This window comes from Mustela nivalis, assembly GCF_964662115.1.
Source record: "Mustela nivalis genome assembly, chromosome: 18".
NCBI lineage: Eukaryota > Metazoa > Chordata > Mammalia > Carnivora > Mustelidae > Mustela > Mustela nivalis.
In genome coordinates, this window is record NC_139037.1 from 3,410,767 (window position 1) to 3,431,611 (window position 20,845).

Sequence of the window (20,845 nt, forward strand, 5' to 3'; positions counted from 1 at the left end):
GGTCTGTGTGTTCCTCCGTCATCAGATTAAAACCCAGCTGCTGAGTGCAGGGTCAGGACCAGAGTCCGTGCCTCCCACTCCCCAGCTGGGCATCCTGCATGTGATTTCTGCTGCCCCCAAAGCTGGCCGTGGGGGGGTAAGGCGAGGCGGGAAGCCCTTGTACCCCATCTGGAGTGGGAGCGGGAGCCCCGGGGCTTTGGCGTCCCCTGGGCCAGGCACACCTGCCACTCCCAGGCTCTCAGGTTCTCCAGCCATGTGTCTCAGCCCTCCTGACCTGCCCGAGCTCCTGGACCTCCCTGGCTCGCATCTGACCCTTCCTGCCCTTTCCCTCTCACTTCTTACAGAGCAGGTTCTTTGGGTTCTAGACTCTGCCCTGTCCTGGGCAGCTGGGCAGCCCCCCCACCCCGGCAGGGGTGCTCCCTCCTGGGCTCCGACTGGGGCCACTATGCTGACCACCGGGGACATCACATCTCTCCCCCGGGGCCACGCTCAAGCTCCACACAAGCTCCGAGGTGCCCCTGCAGCCAGGACACACACCCCTCCCCAAGTCACAGGCCAGCACTCTACCGCCCCCGCACGTCTGTCTTTGGAAGTCTGGCCAGCGTTGCAGGACCCATGCCCCCCCCCACCACCACCACGGCCCCACAGAGGGCCATCCTGGGGACTCACCCGGCAGGAGCACTTTCCACTTAGGGCTCTTCTGGTCCATGAGAACAGACAGTCCCAGGCCCTGGCCCGCCCACCCCGGGCCTGGCCTGGAGGGCACGGAGCAGCTCCCTTAGGCCTGGGGGAGGGTTGAGGGGGGCGGAGCAGCAGGGCCGGGAGGAGCAGAGCTGGGCTCTCCCAGCTCTGCAGTGGGGGTCCAGGAGCAGACTCCCGAGAAGACGGTGGAGAGAGGCAGGGGGCCAGCCAGCAGGCCGAGGCACAACCACGCGGGCGGCAGGCCCTCCTCCTGCCCTCCGGGCCTCCAGCCCGCCCTGGCGCACACCCCCGCGGGCTGCACGGGGAGCGCTGGAGGGCGGCAGGCGGCAGGCACTGCGGTGGCCACTTCCTGCTTTCCCTGCAAAGCTGGCTCCCTACTTCCCCCGCCAGACCCAGTGGGCCAAGGTATTGACTGCTGGCCTGGGGAGCAGAGAGGACCCCGGGTCCCGCAGGGGCACCACACCCACCCGAGTCCCCCTTCTCCGTTCACGGAGTCACTGGGCAGTCTGTTCCGAGCACCCGCTCTGCACCAAGTCCCCGCCGTGGGCTTGTACACGCTCCAGGCCGAAGGAACCGTCCACCTGGCCGCCTTCCCAGAGGTCAGGAGCACCAAGGGCGGACGTCAGGGAGGCATGGGCCAAGGGCGGCTCGGCTCTGGCACAGGGAAAGGGTGTGGGCCCGTTGCCCTAGACCGAGGACGTGAGGCCTCGGCGGGTGCCCCGCTGGAAGGCTATGATGGGGGAGGGGGAGGGCTCAGGCCTGATGGGGAGGCAGGGGTGTGCAGAAGCCGAGGCAGGGGTCCTGAGGCTCTGGGGGAATTCCAGGGCAGGAAGCCATCCCGCTGCAGGGCTGTGGTCTCTGCCACCTGGGTCAGAAGCTCCCCTGGGAGACGGAGGAGGTTTCATAAGGGGGAAGGAAACCTGCTGTCACTGGGGTCTTAGCTCTCGGGGTCTCCTTCCCGGAGGGTCTCCTCTATGCCCTACAAAAACCGACAGGCCCTGTTCTGGTGTTCCCTCCTCCCCTGCTCCCCTCCTGCGTGTACTACACTTTCTCAGCCATTCTGCCCCTTGTGAGAACCTGTCTCGGCCTGTGCGGGGACAGGACGGTTGGGCATTTGCTGGGGGTGGAGACCTTGGCTTGTAGGGGGCAGGTGGAGGGATGCCCGCCCGAAGGTGGGCCCACAGGCTGCTTCCTGGGTGAGGTGCTGGGAGGCTACGGGAGAGGCAGAGCCTTGTCTAAGGCTCTGGGGTGAAGCCCCGTCCTGAACCTGGGATGGGCAGCAGGGGTAGGAGCAGGGGCTGGGGGCGGTCCAGGGCTGTGACTCAAGCCCCATTTCTAGTGCTATGTTGCGCCACCTCCTGGGAAAACACCAAACTGCACCGAGACCGTCCAAGCGTGGGCAAGGATTCAGCCCCTTCTGGGACGCCCCTGCTCCGTTTCCGGCCAGGGTGGTGTGGGGACCCCCAAGGGCTTGGCAACTTGGGTCACCTCCACAGCAACAGTCCCGAGACAAAGGTCCTGTCATCTTCCTCGTGTTCCAGCGGTGGAGACTGGCCCAGGATGACCCAGACTGCACCTGCTAGGGGTGAACTGGGCTATCTCAGGTTCCCCTAGGAACTCGGCCACGAAGCCTGAGGGGCTAGCCCTGGCAAAGCGTCCGCAGGGTGCCCAGTTTCGCGTCAGCACTCACTCGCGTCCCTTATGCCCCCGGGGTCCTCACCGGGCTGCCCATGCTTTAGTCGAGAGCTTGGACCCCGTGCCCCTCCGGCTGCACACGGCGAGCTCGGCACAGCCACGGTGGCCAGCGCGGCGGGGCAGATAACAGTCCCGCAAAGATGGGCGTCTTTTCATCCCTGGAGCCTGTGAGTATGTCATGTCACCTGGTAAAAGGGACTCGGCACACGTGATTAAGCTCAGAGCCTCGAGAGACAGAGATGACCCTGGATGAAACAGGGGCCCAATGTGATCACAAGGACCTTCCTAAGAGGGAGGCAGGGCTGTGTGGTCACCAGCGTGAGCCAGAAAGGAGAGGCTGGAGAGGTGGGGCGAGGAGCCGTGAGCCACGAGCCTCGGGAGCCTTCGAAGCTGGCAAAGCAAGGAACTGGTTCTCCCCTGGAGCCTCCGGGAGGAGCCAGCCCGGCGGCCGCCTCTGATTTCTGGGCTGTGAGGTCATATAGCTGTGCTGAGTGCGCGGTGATTTCTTCCAGCAGTCGCAGGAAAGGAGTACAAGCAGGAAGAAAGCTGTGCCACCTCCCCGCTCCTACATACAGCAGGCGCTCGATAAATGCTGTCCTCGGGTCGCCTGGGGGGCTCAGTCATTAAGCACCTGCCTTCAGCTCAGGTCATGATCGCAGGGTCCTGGGATGGAGCCCAGCATCAGGCTCCCTGTGGCAGGAAGCCTGCTTCTCCCTCTCCCACTCCCCCTGCTTATGTCCCCTCTCTTGCTGGGTCTCTCTCTGTCAAATAAGTAAACAAAATCTTTAAAAAAAAAAAAAAAAAAAAAGCTCTCCTCTATGTGTTTGATTCAGGGAGCTCATAGCCCCTCCTCAGAGTCATCCACGTTCAAGGGAGAGAAAGCACCAATCATTCACAGGTGACCTTCAAGTGTTCTTGACTCCAGTATGTCAAACCTCTGGAGAAGCAAGCAGCAAGGGGTCCCTAGAATGTTATAGTTTGGAGCAACACCCTTGGAGGGAAGAGGTGTCAGCCCCAGGCCCAGGAAGCCTGAAAAGATCTCTGCCCCCTGTGCATAGGAGAATCCTTTTCTCCTTATCATCCCATCTGGTTCCCCAGCACTAGATGACTGAAAAACTTGTGTTTGCTCCACAGTTGTTCATGGGTTACCTGTTACGTGCACCGTGTCAGGTTCAGAGAGAGAAAGAGGACAGTGAGAGATGGTCCCAGCCTCCATGAGGAGGGCAAGTGAGCTGAGCACAGGTCACCCCAGGGCCTTTGCACTGCTCTTCCCATAGCCTAGAGCTCTCTAATACTACCTCCTCAACAAGGCCTTCTGGGACCACCCTGCCTAAAGTCACAGCTCTCACCCCTCTGTGTCCCCCTACCCTATTTCTCTTCACGGCACTTCACACCACCTGGTATCATGCATTTTGCCTAACACGTCTTTGGCACGCAGTAGTAGGTGCTCAAAAAATATTTATGAAAAAATGCACACACATAAATGACGGTGTCGACGTGCGAACAGGCAGTTGTGGCGAAGACGCAAGCAAAGGTCTGCTGGGAGAGTACCCAGCTTCCAGATGGTTCCTGTCACAGGTGCAAGTCAGTGTGCGGCACAGCAGGGTTTGGAAATGCGGCTCTTGGAGCTAACTGAATCCATGGGGCACCCCACGGGGGTAGCTGAGGTCCCCGAGCACCAGCTTGAACCGGGGAAAGCAAGGCAGTGGGTGAGCGGAGGCTGGGGCAGGAGGGGACAGGCGGCCTCACGGGGGCATCAGTGCCCGACTCCAGCTCCCGCTCCTGCGGGCCCCCCCCCCGAGTCCCAGTCACCTCTTCATCCCCACCCGAAAGCCCGATCCTGGAAAGAAATGGGGGTTCAGGCACTCAGACCCTGTTGGCAGCAGCTCTGTGGGCGAGGCGCGTCTCTGAGCTCGTGCCCTCATGGACTGCATTCCAGCCAACGCTCGATGTACCGTTTTATGAAACTGTATGTGTGAAATTCTCTTCTCCTAATTTCATGAAACCGATACCAGTCAGACACCGAGAGTCACATGCCAGCCAAGGGGCCAGCTGAGAGCGAGCGGGCCCTGGGCCAGCCGCACGACAGAGAGAAGGGCGTTCAGGCCCGCGGGGGTGAGCGAGTCCCGGCTAAACATCGGAGAGGCTCCTGGGGCGACAAGGACCCACAAGCAAAGGGCCTCTCCAGGCTGCCCCGACCTGCAGGCCCCGGGCTCCCCAGCATGACCCGAGCTCCCAAGAAGATGAACCCGCAGTGTGTTGCAGAGGAAAGAGGCTTCGGATCCCGGCGCGACTGTGGCCACACGCAGGAAAGGAGAGCGGGTGGAGAGTGGGGAGGCGCCCTGGAGACCAGATGGAGCCCTGCCCACAGAGCCAGGGAGAGGGGGCATGCAGGGCTGGAGAGACCGAGCCTGGACACCCCCTCCCCCCAAGTCCTCCAAGCAGCTGAGGTAGGCGCCCTCTGAGTTTCTCTGTCAAAGCACCAGCACCAGCACCCGCTCCAAGTGAGGCCTGCCAAGCGCTTCTTGGGGTCAGAGCCAAGGACACAAGTGGAGGCCCAAGGCCAGGAGCCCATTTGCCCAACAAAAGAGACAAAAGCCTTTATGGGACCCGGCCTTCAGGTGGCCACCGGTGCGCTCTCTCTGCCCAGGCCAGGGCCGGGCATCTGTGGCTCTGAGGGCCCAGGCCGCCGCTAAGCCCTGGACAGGGAGCCCCCGTGGATCCTCACAGACTGTGCGGGAACTGTGCTGCAGGGACTGCGTGCTCACACCGAGCTGGGAAGAGCCAAGGCAGAACCGTATGTAGGGAACAGGGTTCGGAACAAGGAAGGGGTCGCAGGATGGGCGCCCACGAACATTCACCTCCGGGACAAGTCCATGTTGCCTCGTTCCCCTGGACCCCCTCCTCCAGGATCTCAGCCCCGGGGCCGGAGGGGCTGGGCTCCCGGGAGCCTGCCTGATTCAACACTGGCTTCCTTCTTTTGCATCCTTGGCTTGACCCCTGAAGGGCGCCTTTCCTCTGGGAAGTGGTGGTGGTGTGTGTGTGTGTGTGTGTGTGGGTGGGTGGGTGGGTGGGGAGCCCCAGCACCTACTTGCACTACTTGCAAATCTACCCTGTGTCTGGGGGGAGCCGAGGGGTGCATGCATTTTCCTGCTCTTGGCACAACAACTCTGAGCAGAACGGCCCTGGAAATGTGCTGTCCCAGGTGGTTTCTCAGCAGACGAGGAGATGCAGATGTGTCTGAGGCTGAGCAGCTGGGGTGGGGGGTGGGGGGGGGAGTCCTGGGGAGAGGACAGGAGCAGGGAGCAGGGAGGCAAGAGCAGGTTCCAGGTAAAGCCTCAGCCCTGCGGGAGCCCCGGAGGGAAAGCTCCATCCTTTGCTGGAAACCAAGGGGCCGGGCTTCACATTCCCGCGCTGGCCAGGGCACGAGAGCTGCCCGCCCTTCCCCTACAGGACACGGGGACCAGGGGAGTGTGTCCAGGTGGAGCACCCCAGGCTCAGACCCAGTTCTCAGAGCTCACAGAGCACTGGGCGAACTGGCTGCCGGGATGTGTGGCTGAGGCAGAGATGGCCAGCCAACGCCCACCTCCGCAGTGGCCAGCCCCTCCTACACTGGACTGCCCAGGCCCCCTGTATCTGGGTGGGGCGGGAACTGGCTCCAGCCAGCGCAAGGGGCACGGGCCTCAAGGCCAAGGTGGGTGAGTATCCAGGGGCTCTCCTGTGTTCACTACCCGTGTCTGCTAGTGATGGAATCAGGGCACTCTGGAAGCCGAGAGATGGCAAAGACACAGGCTAAGGGGACCCTGGGACCCCCTGTCACCCAACAGGAACCATGATAGCCTCAGGATTATCTGTCCCAGCACCTGTCAGGCCGCAACTGATTTCAGAAGTGACTTTGGGATGGGCAGACCAAGGGTCCTGAAAGATGTCTGTGTCCTATTTCGTGGAAGCTGTGACCACACCACCCCTCCCATGGCAAAGGGGATGGCCGACCGGGCACAGAGAGTCCCGGGTGACCCAGGGGCACTCATGCCAGCACAGAGTTCATACACGTGAAGGAGAAGGAGAGGAAGCATTGGAGAAGCAGGGCAGAGCTGGGGCGTCGTGGGCTCTGTGGACGGGGCCACCGGCCGGGGACTACGCGCGGCACCCAGAAGCCGGGGAAGGCCAGGACAGACACGGAGCAGCCCTGCCCGCCCCGCTGCGTTCCACCCACTGACACCACGCTGGACTCCCGGACCCCAGAACTGTAGGACAGTAACTGGGTGGTTTGAAGCTGCCGAGTCAGTGGTCACCTGTTACCTGGAGCAGCAGGAACTCGAGAGGACAGGCCTCTTCCGAGATAAGCCCCTGCCACGGGGGTGGACAAGAGCAGTGACGGGGGCAGCTTCTGGGCTGGGCCAGGCCAGCGGGGTGCAGATGGGCCGCCTCCTCCCCCACCGCCACTAGCCCGGTTCCTCCTCTCTGCTGCCCCATGAGCTGTGGTCACTCCAAAGCCAGGAGAGTGGTGGCTTTCTGGGTGGGAGGAAAGCACCAGCTCTGGGGAGCACCCAATGGGGTGGCCAACCCCAGCGCCCCAACATGACAGCTGAGAAAGGGAGGGGCCCCAGGAGCACTGCTGTGACTACAGAGTCGATTTTGGCCTGGTCCCCTGCGACCCCACTCAACCCCATTAGAGGGGCTGTGACTACCACTGTATCTCTCTTTTATTAAAATATTTTATTGATTTATTTCAAAGGAAGAGAGAGTGCGAGTGAGCGAGCGCAGGGGGAGGGGCAGAGGGGGAGCAGACTCCCCACTGAGCAGGAAGCCCAACACAGGACTGGATCCCAGGACCCCAGGATCATGACCTGAGCTGAAGGCAGATGCTTCACCGACTGAGCCATTAATGGAGACATTATTTGCTACTTCCAGCTCAGAAAGGACATCTAGGGCCCATGGGGCGCAACTTGGGGTTAGGGTTAGTATGGCAACCCTGATGATCACACAAGAAGCACATTCGCAGCAACCACAAGGCGAATGGCATACCCTGGAGTTATGCAGTGTGCAACGTGCACAACCTTGCACAGCAACCTTGAGTACCTCCTTGATGTCCATCCCACTGACATCATGCTACCACACCTACTCACCACTGGAGCAGCTAAGCTTTGGGAAGATTATTCTGAACCTTGCCAAGTCTCCATGTCTGGGAAGTGCTGTGCTGATTTGGAAACTTGGACCTGGGTCTTGGACACCAAGCCACACCCTTGCTTATCACCAGATGGTGCTGCTTCTCTCCCAAGGAGGCTGTGGCTGCACAAAGTAATTGTTCTGGAATGCTTGTTCCCATCCATCTGTGATGAGTTGGGAGTTTCCTCCTGCTGGATTTGACACCCCCTGTGAGTGTGCCCATGAGAAAGGGATCTTGCTTTGATTAAAGGTTTAAGAATATCAGACAGAGCTGAGCCTGGGGGCTTGTCACCCTACAAGAGGAGGCTGTCCGACGACCAGGTTTGGGTTGCACCCTTCTCTCCCCCAACCAGAGACTTCTGGTCAGTCTAAGGTCTGTGCTTGCCTAAGCCTCGGCTGTCCCTACAGCCCCGGAGCCAAGCTCCCTCCAATCAGCACGTGACCACATCCTAGGCGGGCGCTCTGAACCATGCAACAACCACATCTGGGAGAGAACACAGCAGAGTGGCCCCCCGTGTCCCCGAGAGCACCCCGTCCAGCCCCCTGGTCTGGAACGAGGGCTCCTGCTGGGACAGCTTCCGCCCCTAGCAAATACTGCTGTGTCTACATGCAGGATGTCTGCAGGGCATTGAGGGACAGAAATGGACCATGCTGGGTAGTTACCCTGCAAGGCAGCAGATGCTCACAGCCCCCTGGGCCTTCTGAGAGAGGCCTCTTCCCCAGCGAGCACTGGGGAGGGAGCCACCATTGCAGGGGTGGAGAGAGTCATTGGAGAAATGGGGGTTCAGAGCTCTGGAGAGAGGAAGTGGCAGGACTGCGGTGTGTGTGTTGAGGGGGGCAGTGTGAGCACATGGATACAGGTCCCGTATATGTGTGCCTGCGAGTGTGCGTAAATGTATGTGTAAGAGAGTCCTGGGACCCGTATGTGCGCATGGGTCTGTATGTGTGTGCCTGCATGAGCACCTCCGTGCGCGGTGCCTTTGCTGGCTCTGTGTGTGCGCCCCTGTGGCCCGGCTCTCGCAGCCGCGTGTCCGCCTGTGCTTGCCTCCCGGGCCGCCCGCCCGATGAGAGGTGGCAGGTGTGTAATAAACCATTAGTCTCTGTCACGTTTCTGAGCGGCATCAGCGGCCTCCCGGGGAGGAGCCTGACTCCAGGACGGCTCTCCAGGCAGGTCTCCGGCGGGGAAGCCGCCCACCCCCCTCCAGGCAGGGCTGCAGCCTGACGGGAGCAGCTGGCAGGCGTGGGCCATGGGCTCCTGCCCTGCCCCGGGCAGCCCCAGGGCTGGGGGGCTGGGCCTCGTGGGTGCCAGTCGGGGGTGGGGAGGCAGCGGTCCCCCAGGGTCAGATTTGCAGGCTACTACCCGGCACGGAGGCATGGTTGGGATGGGGGGGCAGGGCAGCATTCTCGAGGACACTCCGCCAGGTGCCTGAGAATCACAAGTCACAGTGGCGCTGACTCCAGCCCCCACCTGCGAGCGGTCAGGGCCAGCCCCACACTGGACCCTCCTCCGTCCCAGTCACACGGATCCCCACGCCTGCCCTGTAAGCCAGGCCCTCTCGGCCTTCACGCCCGTTTCTCAGATGAGGAGGAAGAGGCATGGCCTGGAAGAAGGCACTCGTCCGGGGCTCTGGTGTGCTGGGGGGGGGGGTGGGAGACGGCTCCCGGAACAGCATCCCCGCCCACCACCTGCACATCCACCTGTCAGGGTCTGGGAACCCCTCGGAGGGCTGCATGGCCCGGGGGCCCCCCAGGAAGCTGGATGAGTCCCTGCCGAGAACACTTCATAGATGCCCCAGAGGGCAGCCCATGCCCTGAGGGTGGGGCAGGCCGGCTTCCCTCACCCCCCCATACCCCCCACCCCCCAACCCCGTCAGCCAGCCTGGCTCCTCCTGGGCCACATAGGCTCACAAGCAGCACCTTCCGTGGGGCTCACAGCCGGGGCTGGCGCGGGTCTTAGGACTCAGTCCCTCTGGGCAGCAACACGCGGGGCATCTACAGGGACCCCCTCGGAGGGGGTTTGAGAACAGAAATATGGCCTAAGGGGTTGCTCTAGGACCCTCCCCAGATAAGAACGCAGATGCCCACTTACACCGACATCCGGCCAAATGGCCTGCCAGGGACCCACTCACGGCCCCCCGCCCCGGTTCCACAGACCCCGTCGTGAAAGACTCAGGATGTCACCCAGGCAGGGACAGCCCCTCTGTCATCAGGGAAAATGCCAAAATGGGCAGACAGGGCCTCCGAGCCTGGTGCGGCGGCAGCAAAAGGCACACAGTGGCTTCGGTGGCCGCATCTTCTTCCAGCCACATGCCCGGGCTCCCTCTGGCGCGCAGAGGCTGGCCCCGGAGAGCGCTGAGGGTCAGGCCCCAGTGCGTTCACGATGCAGAAGCCCCAGAGTGGTGCCCGCAGCACGGGTGGAGGGGGGCTGCACACGGCATTGTGCGGGGCGTCAGGACGGCGCAGGGCGGTGACCACATAGACGGACCCGGGGTGCTGGGGAGGGCTGCCAGCCGAGACGCAGCTCAGACCCCCAGGAATAGTACACAATCATGGTTTGGGCAAACACAGGTGTGCCGGAGAGAGCGGCGTGTGAGCGGACGGGTTCCGGGATGGGGGGACACGGGAGCAGGTGGAGGGCCCGTCCCAGCGGGTTCTAGAGGTCCCTTACACCTGCTCTAAAGCGAACGCGGGAACACGGTGGAATCACAGCTCACAGACACAACACACAGAGGCCGTCCGCGCGTAGGGGCCGACAGGGCGCCGGGAAGCAGGGGTTCCGATGGAACCACAAACTGACTTAATCCCTATGGAGTGTAAGAGCCAAACTCAAGGAAGGGAGACGCGGCCTCCAGGCTCTCCCCGAGAATGTGCTGACCATGGGGTGGAGGTCCATGCCCGAACTCAGTGCTGGGAGCCCCCCTCCCTGCTGGGGACGGCACGAGCCGCACCAGCACCCAGAGACGGCAGAGCACGCGCGGTTCTAACCTGTGCCGGGCAGGTCTGCTCCGGTCCCGGCCACGCTGCTCTGCGGACACCGGGTGGGTCCCGGCTCCTGGGCCGTCCGGGGGCCTCTGGGCGTGCTTTCTGCTGGGGCGCCTGGCCGGGGCTCAGGCTCCCTGGCGGGGACGTGGACGGCTGTCGATGCCTCGAGAGATGCAGACGTGACCTGGAAGGACAAAAGGGGACAGGGTGAGTCTTGGCCATACTCGCCCCGAGCCGCTGGGTGCCACGCCTCCCCCACGACGGCCTGGCTTTGCCATCAGGGACTCGGCTGAGCTGGCTTGGGGCAACGCAGGGCTGGTCTCCAGGAACCCCAGGGTGAGTGTCTTCTTTGCCCGGTGACCCCTGCCCGAGGACACCAGGCTGGCCGCTGGGCCGTGGGGCTCCACCCGCCGGCCCTGTTGCTCCCCAAGCCCCTCAGCCCTGCACGGAAGCTGGCATAACCTCCGGCTGGTTAATCGCGACCCCGACGATTAGCCCAGTGGGACTTTCGTTCACGCCACCGGGTGGCCTCCCCATCCCCCCAACCCCAGCCCCTGTTCCAGTTCCTTCACTGTGGTGAGACGGGGTGGCATGAAGTACATTCACAAGGAGCAACCATCACCTCAACCCATTTCCAGAACTTTCTCCAGACCCCCTGACACTCTCCGCCCTACTTCCTATGTCTGGGACTCGGACTACCCCGGTGGCCCCATCCTCTTCCCACATCTGGGCAAACTGAGGCTCAGAGAGGCGCCGGAGGCACCTGAGGTCGCAGAACTGCGCGACTCCTGGGCTGAGTCCCCCCACCAGTCAACAGGGCCTCGGCTCCTGGGCTCGCACCTCCAACCTCAGAGGCCCGGCCCTGCCGGCGGGGGAGGCCGTGGGCCAGTCCCACCGACCGGCGACCCCCACCTCCCGACGACGAGCTCCAGGGCCGTCGGAAAGCAGCTTCATGTTGATCCAGTTGTTTTAGGGATTAGTGCCATAAAACCCAAGTGCCCTAAGAGAGATGGATGGCCCAGAATTCCCCGGTGAGCAGGGGCTCCGCCAGCCCTCCCTGCGAGAGGCAGATACGTTTACCGTTTGTTTCCGGGAATGCTTTAATTTATGGGATCCATATGGTGACACTGCCCAGACCACAGCCCCCGCAAATCCCACAGGCGTGCTGGCGGCTTAGACTGGAGCCTGGAGGAGGCGGCACCTCAGCCCGGCACACTTGATTCCCTCGCTCGCTGGCCCAGGGGCCAGGGGCCCGTCGGCGTGGCAGGGACCCAGGAGCCCCACATGTATCTCGTCTTGTCGGGCTCGAGCTGCGCTTGCAATCTCGTCCTGGGGAAACTGCCAGGCGCAGGCTGCTGTGTCCACCATCGGTCACAGGTCGGCTTGTCCTGCCAGCCTGGGAACGCTCTGAGGGGTGGTACTTGGTCCAACCAGGAAGCGTTCTTGTAAACCCCCTGGGGTGGGCTATGGGTAGGGGGAGTGGAGGAGGGCAATGGAGGGAGAGACTGGCTCTGACCCCTGCCCACAGGCTGGTGGAAGGGAGAGAGGGGAGGGCCCCCTTCCCGCTTCTCCTCCTGGAGCTGGGGTACCCAGGTCCTGCTGGAGGAAGGTGGTGGGGGGCCACCTCCGGGAGGTAGGGATGGCTTCCAGGATGGGGAGTGGTGGGCAGGAGGACCCCACTTACGATGTGCCATGCTTGACCCTCTCACCCACCATGTCACGCACCAGAACACAGAGACAAGAGGAGATAAAGTGGCCTGAGCTCTCAGCTATGATTGGAGGCATTGGGATTTGAACCCAAGCGGTTGGGAGCAGACTCAGCTGTTAGAAAGCAAATGGAGGACATGGCTATTAAGTAGAGAAGAGCAGAGAGCAAAAGGGAATTGGACTAGGCAAGAGAGGTGCAGATGAAAAGCACTGTAGAAGTTAAAAGATCTCTCCAGGCCTGGAGAAATCCAGGCAGTCTTGCTGGAAGAGGTAGAATTTGAAGTAGGCCTTCTAAGGGAGCAGGTTTTGAAAGGGAGGGAGGACAGGGAGGGAAGAGAGTTTTGAACCCTCATTCCTGAGGGGCCAGAAGAGTAAACCATGAACAAGGCACCAGGAAGGACAGAACATAAGGGAACAGAGCTCCACCTTGCCAGATCAGATCTTTCAAAAGCAGCCTGCAAATCTATTTTCATTCATTTATTTTTATTTATTTTTTAAAGATTATTATTTATGGGGCGCCTGGGTGGCTCAGTGGGTTAAAGCCTCTGCCTTCAGCTCAGGTTATGATCCCAGGGTCCTGGGATCGAGCCCTGCATCGGGCTCTCTGCTCAGCGGGGAGCCTGCTTCCTCCTCCTCTCTCTCTCTGCCTGCCTCTCTGCCTACTTGTGATCTCTGTCAAATAAATAAATAAAACCTTTTAAAAAAAACTTTAAAGATTATTATTTATTTGGAAGGGGGAAGTGAGCATGTGGTAGGGAAGGGCAGAAAGAGAGGGAGAGAGAGAACCACAAGCAGAGTCCTCACTGAGTGTGGAGCCTGGTGCTCATCAATCTCACAACCCTGAGATCATGACCTGAGCCAAAAGCAAGAGTTGGATGCTTCCCGCCGGAGCCACCCAGTCGCTCTGGGAATCCACTTTTCAAAACTGCACTCTCGTGATTATTAAATATCACTATCTAGTCACAACCTGTTAAAACACTGTGCGAACACACTCACAGCTGGTAGGACCGTCACATGGGGCACTGGCTTTGGAGAGTGACTGGCGGCTTCTCAGAAGGTCAAACGCAATGTCACCCAGTGACCCAGCAATTCCACTCCCAGGTCGACATCCCAGGGAACTGCAAACCCACGTCTGCAGAAACGCCCGTATGTGCATGTTTGTAGCAGCCCTCGGTCCCAAGGGAAATGAACTGCGCCAGCAGCCCGCGTGATCCTGGAGGTGGGTCCTTCCCCGGTCGGGCCTCCAGATGCGTGTGCAGCCGGCCAGCGCCTTGAAGAACCGCCTGCAAGGCCCTGATTGGAGGACCCGGCTGAGTTGCATGACGATAAACGGGTCGCTATGAGCTGCTAAATTTGTCATTGTTTGTTACGCAGCCGTGGATAGCTACTACAGCCTGTGAAGTCTAGAAGAGTGCCCGGCCCGGATATAAACGTTCCTTGGCACACTGTTGTGCACCCGGAACACGACAGGAACTGGATGCCAGTCCCTCCCCTGTGCCAGCTCTTCCCTCTGCTGGTGACTACCCCTGGAAGTGAAAGGGTTTTGCCCCCTTTCCTCTGGTCTTCACCCACAGCTGCTCAGGATCCTGCGGTGGGGGGGAGGTTCCAGGGGATTCATGATGGGCAAGGCCGTCTGCCAGCACGGGTGGCATTGTGAGTACGGATCTCACACCCAGCTCGTCTCGGCCAGACAGATCATCGCAGGGAGGTTAGGAGTCGCCTTTCCTCTGGCTTCAAAGCCACACGTGTGACAGCTCCTGCCTAACAGAAAGCAGGCCCTGAGCAGACACATTCATCATGCCCTCTCTCCCCCCGCTGAGTGTTCCAAGCTCCCCAAGGAAGGTACTCTTAGGAGCGGGCCTGGGACATACGTCGTTCCCGGCCCCACGGAGCCTGGCAGCCGGCAGCGTCTCAGAGCAGCCCACGGGGCCCCCTGCAGACGGAGTGGGGCCATGGTTCTTGTTCCTTTCTTTCCCTGGACCGGGGCCGCTAGGATTAAAGCGGTAGGCGGTTAGTGGGGTGAGGCAAAAGGGGGCCAATTCCCAGGGATCTTTCAAAGAAAAGGGGGTTTGCAGCCCACCCCTGAATTTCCTAATGGGATCTGGTATTGTTACCCTTTCTCCAGGGAAAAGAGGGATTGCTGGAGAAAACTGACTCCAGGCAAATTCAGGGGGCCGTGGAGGAGCGGATGACACGTCCCTGCTCCAAAGGGGAAAGCCGTGCCGTGGCGTTGTCAGCATCCAGGTTTGTTTAATTAATCTTACGGGTTCATGAGACCCTCCCCCCCAAGCCTGGGGACCCCCGCTCAATTGTTTTTTAAAAACAGTCTTCCTGAGATAGAATTCACACACCTCTCCAGCTCACCCATCTAAAGTGTACAATACGGCTTTGAATACATGCACAAAAGCATTCAACCATCACTAGAATCCATTTCAGTACATTTCTGTTGCCCCCAAAGGGAGCCCGACCTGCTGGAAGCCACTGCTCGTCCCTCCCCGGCCCGGGCCGCCACGACCTCCTTGCTGTCTCTCTAGATCTGCCTGTTCTGGTGATTCACACACGCGGTCCCTAGGGTGGGCGGCTGCCTTCTTTCACTCAGCACTCTTGTCCATGTCGTGGGTGCCAAGCATGGATTTTTGAAAACCAGGGATGTTCCAGTCGGAGGGCCCGGAGGCCAGACGCGGCACCAGGACTTCCTCTCCAGGCACCCTCTGCGGCAGAGCCGGTGGCCGCCTCCCTCCCAGGACCCAGTCAGACCCCAGCTCTCAGCCTCCCTACGGTGGGTGGGCACGCACTGGGTACTGGCCACTCTCCGGGGCTGGGAGATCTTGGTGATGGGACCTCGCCGGGCTTCTGTTCCCTCTTCCACAAAAAGGGGCAGGATGACAATGAATGTCTACTGCCCACTGCCCAGTGGAGAGAATTAGACACTAAATGTAGCCGACACATAGTAAGGGCTCAAGAAACGGTAGCTAGTCTTGTGCCCTGAGGCGTAAGCATCAGGAGCAAGAGCCAAAGGGGTGCCAAGCCTGGAGGGGTACGTGTCGAGGAAGGCTTCACTGCTTTGGCCTCGGTGAGGGGCTCATCTGGCCTCTGGGGGGTCTTGGTCACAGCCGGTAGAACCACCTTCCAGGTCCCCTCACCTGTTGCTGGCCTGGAGCCCAGAGTCAATCAAGGGGGTCCCTGCAGGAACTGTGGCAGGGCCTAGGGCACGGGACACCCACTTTCCCTCACCACCCTGAATCTTATTTTAGTTCTACGTCAGCTCAGGATGCACTTCCAGAAGCCAGCTGTGCAGGCCTTGAATAAAGCAGATGTTGCTGCTTAGGGCTGCTGTAAGTAAGGCTGTAAGTAAGGCCGGGAAGATGACACAGGGCACAGAGCTGCAGGAGAGGAAGAGACTCCAGCATCCCGATGAGACCCTCTAAGCTCAGTTTACGCTTCTGGGAAATGGGCTAGTAACACCTACCCTAGATTTACTGAGCACCGGCTATGTGTCAGGTGCCTACCAAGCTCCTGACGTCGGTAGACCATTTAATCCTTCCAGCAACCCTACCTTAACTCCCACCGGGTAGAGGAGAACACGGAGGCACAGAGGAGTCAAGACAGCTGTCCAAGGTCACCCAGCAGTCATAGTCCCAGTGGAGAATAAGGCCAGCGGCCGAGTCCTCTGTCTGGCACCTGGACCCCACAGAGCTGGTCACAGGGGACTAGCAGGGCCTGATGCCTACGCTCGCTGCCTGAGCAGCCCAGCAGCCACGCAGCCGTGCCGGGCTGCGACCTCCAGCACGCAAGTCCGTGCTGTGGGTAAACACCATCAGGGCTGCCGTCGGGTTGTGACGGATTTGTTTCAGGAACGAGGCCGGGAAGATGACACAGGGCACAGAGCTGCAGGAGAGGAAGAGACTCCAGCATCCCGATGAGACCAAAGAATGCAGCTCTGCCTTCCCTGCGCCCCCAAGGAAAGATCGGGCACAGGCCAGAAGCCAAGTCTGGGGAGAAAAGTCACTTCCCTCCCAAACGCTGATGACCGGAAATGCCTTGGCCAGGAGGCTCGGTGAGCAGGACCATGGGCGCCTTCTGAGCCGGCCCGAGACCTCCGTCTGCCAACGGCTGGGGGACGTGGAGGTCACGGGACCGCCGGGGAGGGAAATAAGGGGACACGCCCAGCCCTGCCACGGGGGCGCCCGGTCCCCCTTTCCTGGCCTGCTGCAGCCCCCTCCGGAGCCCACCCACAGAGCTACCGTGGGATTCCCTGTTCCGCACTGCAAGCTGGTGCATCAGAGGCCAAAAAACCCAGTATTTTACGCCCCTTAATTCCGGGTAATAGCTCCATAATGGCAAAGCAGGGAACTCCAAACACTGCAGTAAAGGGAATGATAAGGCTCTGGGTCAGGGGGAGACCGGGCTGCTGAAGGCAGAGTCCCCGATAAGCAGACAGCTCGGGGGCTATTAAATGTGCGGCGCAGACCGGGCATAATTGGAAAGTTATTAGATGTGGAATACACACAGCACCCAGTAAATGAGTAATCAGGGACTAATTAAGCTCACGCGACACAGCAGATCGCACTGGAGAGGCTGGCTGGTGGCTGCCGCATCTGTGACAGCAATTAGGGGCCCTCGGCTGCGGCTCCGGGGGTGGGTCGCTGGCTCGGCCGGGGGTCTCCATCCGACTCTCCCCCACCTGAGTCTTCCCAGGTGCTCCCAACCCGTAGGGGGCTGGAGGGGCGGGGAGGAGGCGCCGGGCTCACCCAGCCCTGAGCACTGCCGAAGCCCGAGGGGGCCTGTGATTCAGGGCCCAGAAAAGCGAAATCAAGGCTTTATCCCCGGCTTCACGTCTGGCCGGGTGACAGGTTCCTGTGACCACAGGAGGTCAGAGAAAGGGTCCAGACTCTCCACCTGGACGATCGGGGCAGTCTGCACGGGCCACTGCCTGGAGCCCGGCCATTTCTTGGACACCCTTGTGGACATCCCAGGGGCTCAGCTTCCCCATCGGCAAAGCGGGGGGCGGGGGGGGGGGCGGTGCCGAGACTCCCCCACAGCCGAGTGGTCACGAGATCCCCTCAGCCTAGCACAGTCCTGACACACAGAAAGCCCGAGAATGCGCTTGTTAAAGCAGGAAAGAAGGGGGGACGAGGGATCCTAACCCCACCTGCCGCGAAGACAAATTCTCATGGAAACGAGAAAGTCCCGGATCTGCTGGGGCCGAGTCTCCCGGTTCGGATGAGGCTGGGTGGGTTTCCAAGCCAGGAAAGCCGTGTCTCTGAAGGACTGAGTGGAAGCTCCTGGGCCGTGACCCCAGAGCGGGGGGGAGGGCGGAGGCGGGGGGGTGCGCGTGCTTGCCCACCGGGTCTGGCTGCCGCCACACGTGCCCGGCACCTACGGAGGCCAGGCCTCTTGCTGGCTTTGCAGGTGTCAGTCCGTCGACTTTAGACAGCCCTGGGCGTGGAGAGGGCAGGAGCGGTGAGGTCCCATGACACAGATGAAGAAATCAAGGCATAGAAAGGATGACTCACTTGTGGTGCTTGGCCACACTGTGTGGGATGGCAGGTGGAGTGAGACGTCTCTGAGAGCCTTGCTGGAAAGCCAGAGTCTGCCGTGAACAGCATCCAGAGCCCCAGGAGACCCACCTGGGTGAGGCAGGTGCGGCCAGGAAGGGTGGGGTCATAGGCGAGGCGGCAGGATATGTGGGCAGCAGGCAGGCAGTGGGAACCAGCCAGGGGCAGACATGTCCAGCTTTTGCAGCGCTTAGGGCTGAAAGGAACATTCTAGAAGGCACGTCCCTGGCTCTTCCCTCAGGCAGGCCTCTGAGGCAGGTGACTCCCTCTCATGGCCTGGGACAGGGCAGAAAGTGGCACAGAGTTTACTGCTTCCAGGGGCCGAGAGCCCTCCCCACGGCTTGCAGGCAGCAGGGGGAGCTGTTGGTGAATCCCGCCCAGGCCCAGGCAAGAGCCCTCAGGGACGTGGAGGCCCCTGAGTCCTTGGTATCAACCTGGAGGGCCCCCTCCCTAGAGGCCAGCCTGGGGAGCTCACCTGTCTCTGACCATCTGCGGCCCGACACCCCAGCTCTCCGGGGGTCACCCCTGCCTCGCTGAGGCCCACTGTGCTCACGCATTTCCTCCCACCTCCCAGGGAGCGAGCCTCCCGCCAGGCACTGGACACAGCCCCGTCCGCTCCATTCCCAGCCACACCTCGGTCTGCGTGATCTTTGCAAAACACCCATCCCGCTTGTATGATCCCTTTACCGAAGATCTGACCCGGCACAAGGCATCCAAGAGCTGTGTGATTTGGCCCAACCTAGCTTTTCACATGTCTGTCCAACCTCTTATCCACCCACCCCATCTGCCTACCCAACAAGCCATGCCTCCATCACTTGTCTATCTGTCCATCCATCCATCAGTCACCCACACATCCCTCCATCCATCTGTCCAACAAACATTTATTATGGACCTGCTTCCTGCATGATGCCTGGGATACAGCAGCAAACCGATCAGTTAAACAATTCCTGCCTTTAAGGAGCAGACGGACATTCTGGTTGGGGACACACACTCCCATGTCAGTTGGTGGGAGATGCCGGGAAGGCAAAAGGGAGAAGAGAATAAGGAAGAGGGCTGGTGAGTAGAGACAGAGTTTTCTGTAGGCCGGCCCTACAGGCAGGGGACAGTAATGCAAAGTCTTGAAGGAATAAGGGAGCTAGCCATGGAGATAGATATGCGGGGGAAGGCTGTTGCAGGTAGAGGGAACAGTAAACACGACGGCCCTGAGGAGGGAGCATGTATGCAAACCTCTTCTTAAAAGGTCAGATAATGACTATTTCCAGCTTTAAGGACCACACAGTCTCTGTTGAACCTACTCGAGGTTGACATTGAGGCCCTAAAGCAGCCTTGGACGACGTGAAAACAGGGTGTGGCTGTTTCACTAAAATTCTATTTATGGACACTGAAATTTGAATTGCATATCCCATCATGAACTATTTTTCTTCCTTTGTTTTTGTTTTTTGCAGTTTAAAGAATGTAAAATGCATTTCTGTTTCACGAGTTACACCTAAACCAACAGGCTGCCTGATGGATACGGCCCGTGTGCTGACCTCCGTTCTAGGAGCAGTAAGGAGGCCTGCGGGCTGGAATCGGTGGGGAAGGGGGTGTACCATTTGCTGCTCCTTCTAAAAGGAGGAGGAGAAGGGTCTGTAGGAAGAGGAGAGCTGAGCCCCGACTCAGAGCAGAGGCGGGGTGAGGAGAGAGGAGTCGGGGACGGTGGGGCTGCGGGGCGCACACGCTGGCTCTCTCACTCAACACGTCCTCAGCACACATCGCGGACCAGGTGCACCTGCACCACGGAGCCCCCTCCCCCCGCACCCCCTCCCGTTCTCTCCTCCAGGCAGCCCACAGGGGCTCCGTGCAGCTGCAGAAACCATCTCATCCGCTTCACATCCCAGCTCACTGCCTAAGAGCCATGAGTCCTCAAGCAAGTGACTCTACTTTTTTGAGCCTTGGTTTCCCCATCTGTAAATGGTGAAGGTTCCCCAGGGCAGAACCCTCAGTTCAAGGTTCTAGGAGGAAGCAATATAGGGGTCGGCTTAAGAGCCCCTGTTGGTGTCCCCAAGGCCCCCTCCAACCCTATGATGCTCTGTGCCTCTCTCTGGCTTGAAAGGCCACCCCCCCCCCAGATCCTCTGCCTCCTCCTTGGCCAAGGGAGTGCCCCCTTCGGCGGTCTCTGCCCCCCAGCTCCCCTCCCAGGGCAGAGCGGGACCTGCTGACAGCCCACATCCATTTGTGTCCTCATCCTACTGCCCAGACACAGGCCTCACACATCCGCCCCAGACTGTCGCCCTCTCTGCAGACAGCACTCGGTCACCCCAGGTCCTGGCACGAGGTCCCCATCCCAGCAGCTGGAGGAGACATCCGAGTTATGGAAGGAGCCGTGCGGGAGACTAAGGCCAGGGTTCCAGGCACACGGAACACCCCTGAGGGAGGGATGCAAAGGCCCTGAGGCAGGTGTGCCTAGTGTGTCTGAGGACCAAACAGCAAGGGGCCCTGTGTGGCCAGAGAGGATCAAGGGAAGCAGTGGGGGCACATTTTAGAGAGTCCAAGGTCCTTCCCTCTCACGGTGCCGGACTCAGGAGGCAAGAGGCCAATCCCCGAAGGTCCAGCCGCTCCCTGTGGTCCCACACCAGGCTCGCAGCCCAGCACGGCCCTATCCTGGGCCCCCACCTGCTGTGTTCAGCGTGTGTGCCTGCCCTCACTGCTACTCCCTTCAGGTTCCCAAACACCCCCCATCCGTGAACAAGGCCGCCATGCCCCCATCTACCAGCCCGGCGATGCTCTCATGCATGCCCCCCGGCGCCCCCTCCTTTCTTGCCCTGAGCCAGGGCGCTCTGTGGGTTCATCAGCCACGCTGTGCTCCCTGTTCCAATGTGGATCAGAGATGGTGAGCAACCTGGCCAACGCCACACAGCCAGAAGACGGGCAGACGCCCACCCTGGGGCATCTAAATGACCACGAAGACAGGTGTGGAGGAGAGAGTGAGGTGGGGGGTGTGTGTGTGCCCTGGGCTCTGGGGGGGCTCATCTCCACCCCGTGCCACCCCCACG

The 20,845-nt window shown here is 60.7% G+C and overlaps 1 protein-coding gene across 7 annotated transcripts in view; it reads right to left on the minus strand.

Annotated features, from left to right (window-relative positions):
- The window catches only part of GSE1 (Gse1 coiled-coil protein), a 385,871-nt gene that overhangs the window by 234,381 nt on the left and 130,645 nt on the right, over nt 1-20,845 (minus strand). For 6 of the 7 annotated variants that reach the window (XM_082711616.1, XM_082711615.1, XM_082711612.1 and 3 more), the window contains exon 2: nt 10,552-10,732. In XM_082711616.1, coding sequence (XP_082567742.1) covers nt 10,552-10,732 — 181 coding nt within the window. Of the gene's footprint in view, nt 1-669; nt 1,009-10,551; nt 10,733-20,845 lie in introns of those variants that run through there. The other variant, XM_082711618.1, reaches the window with a different exon arrangement.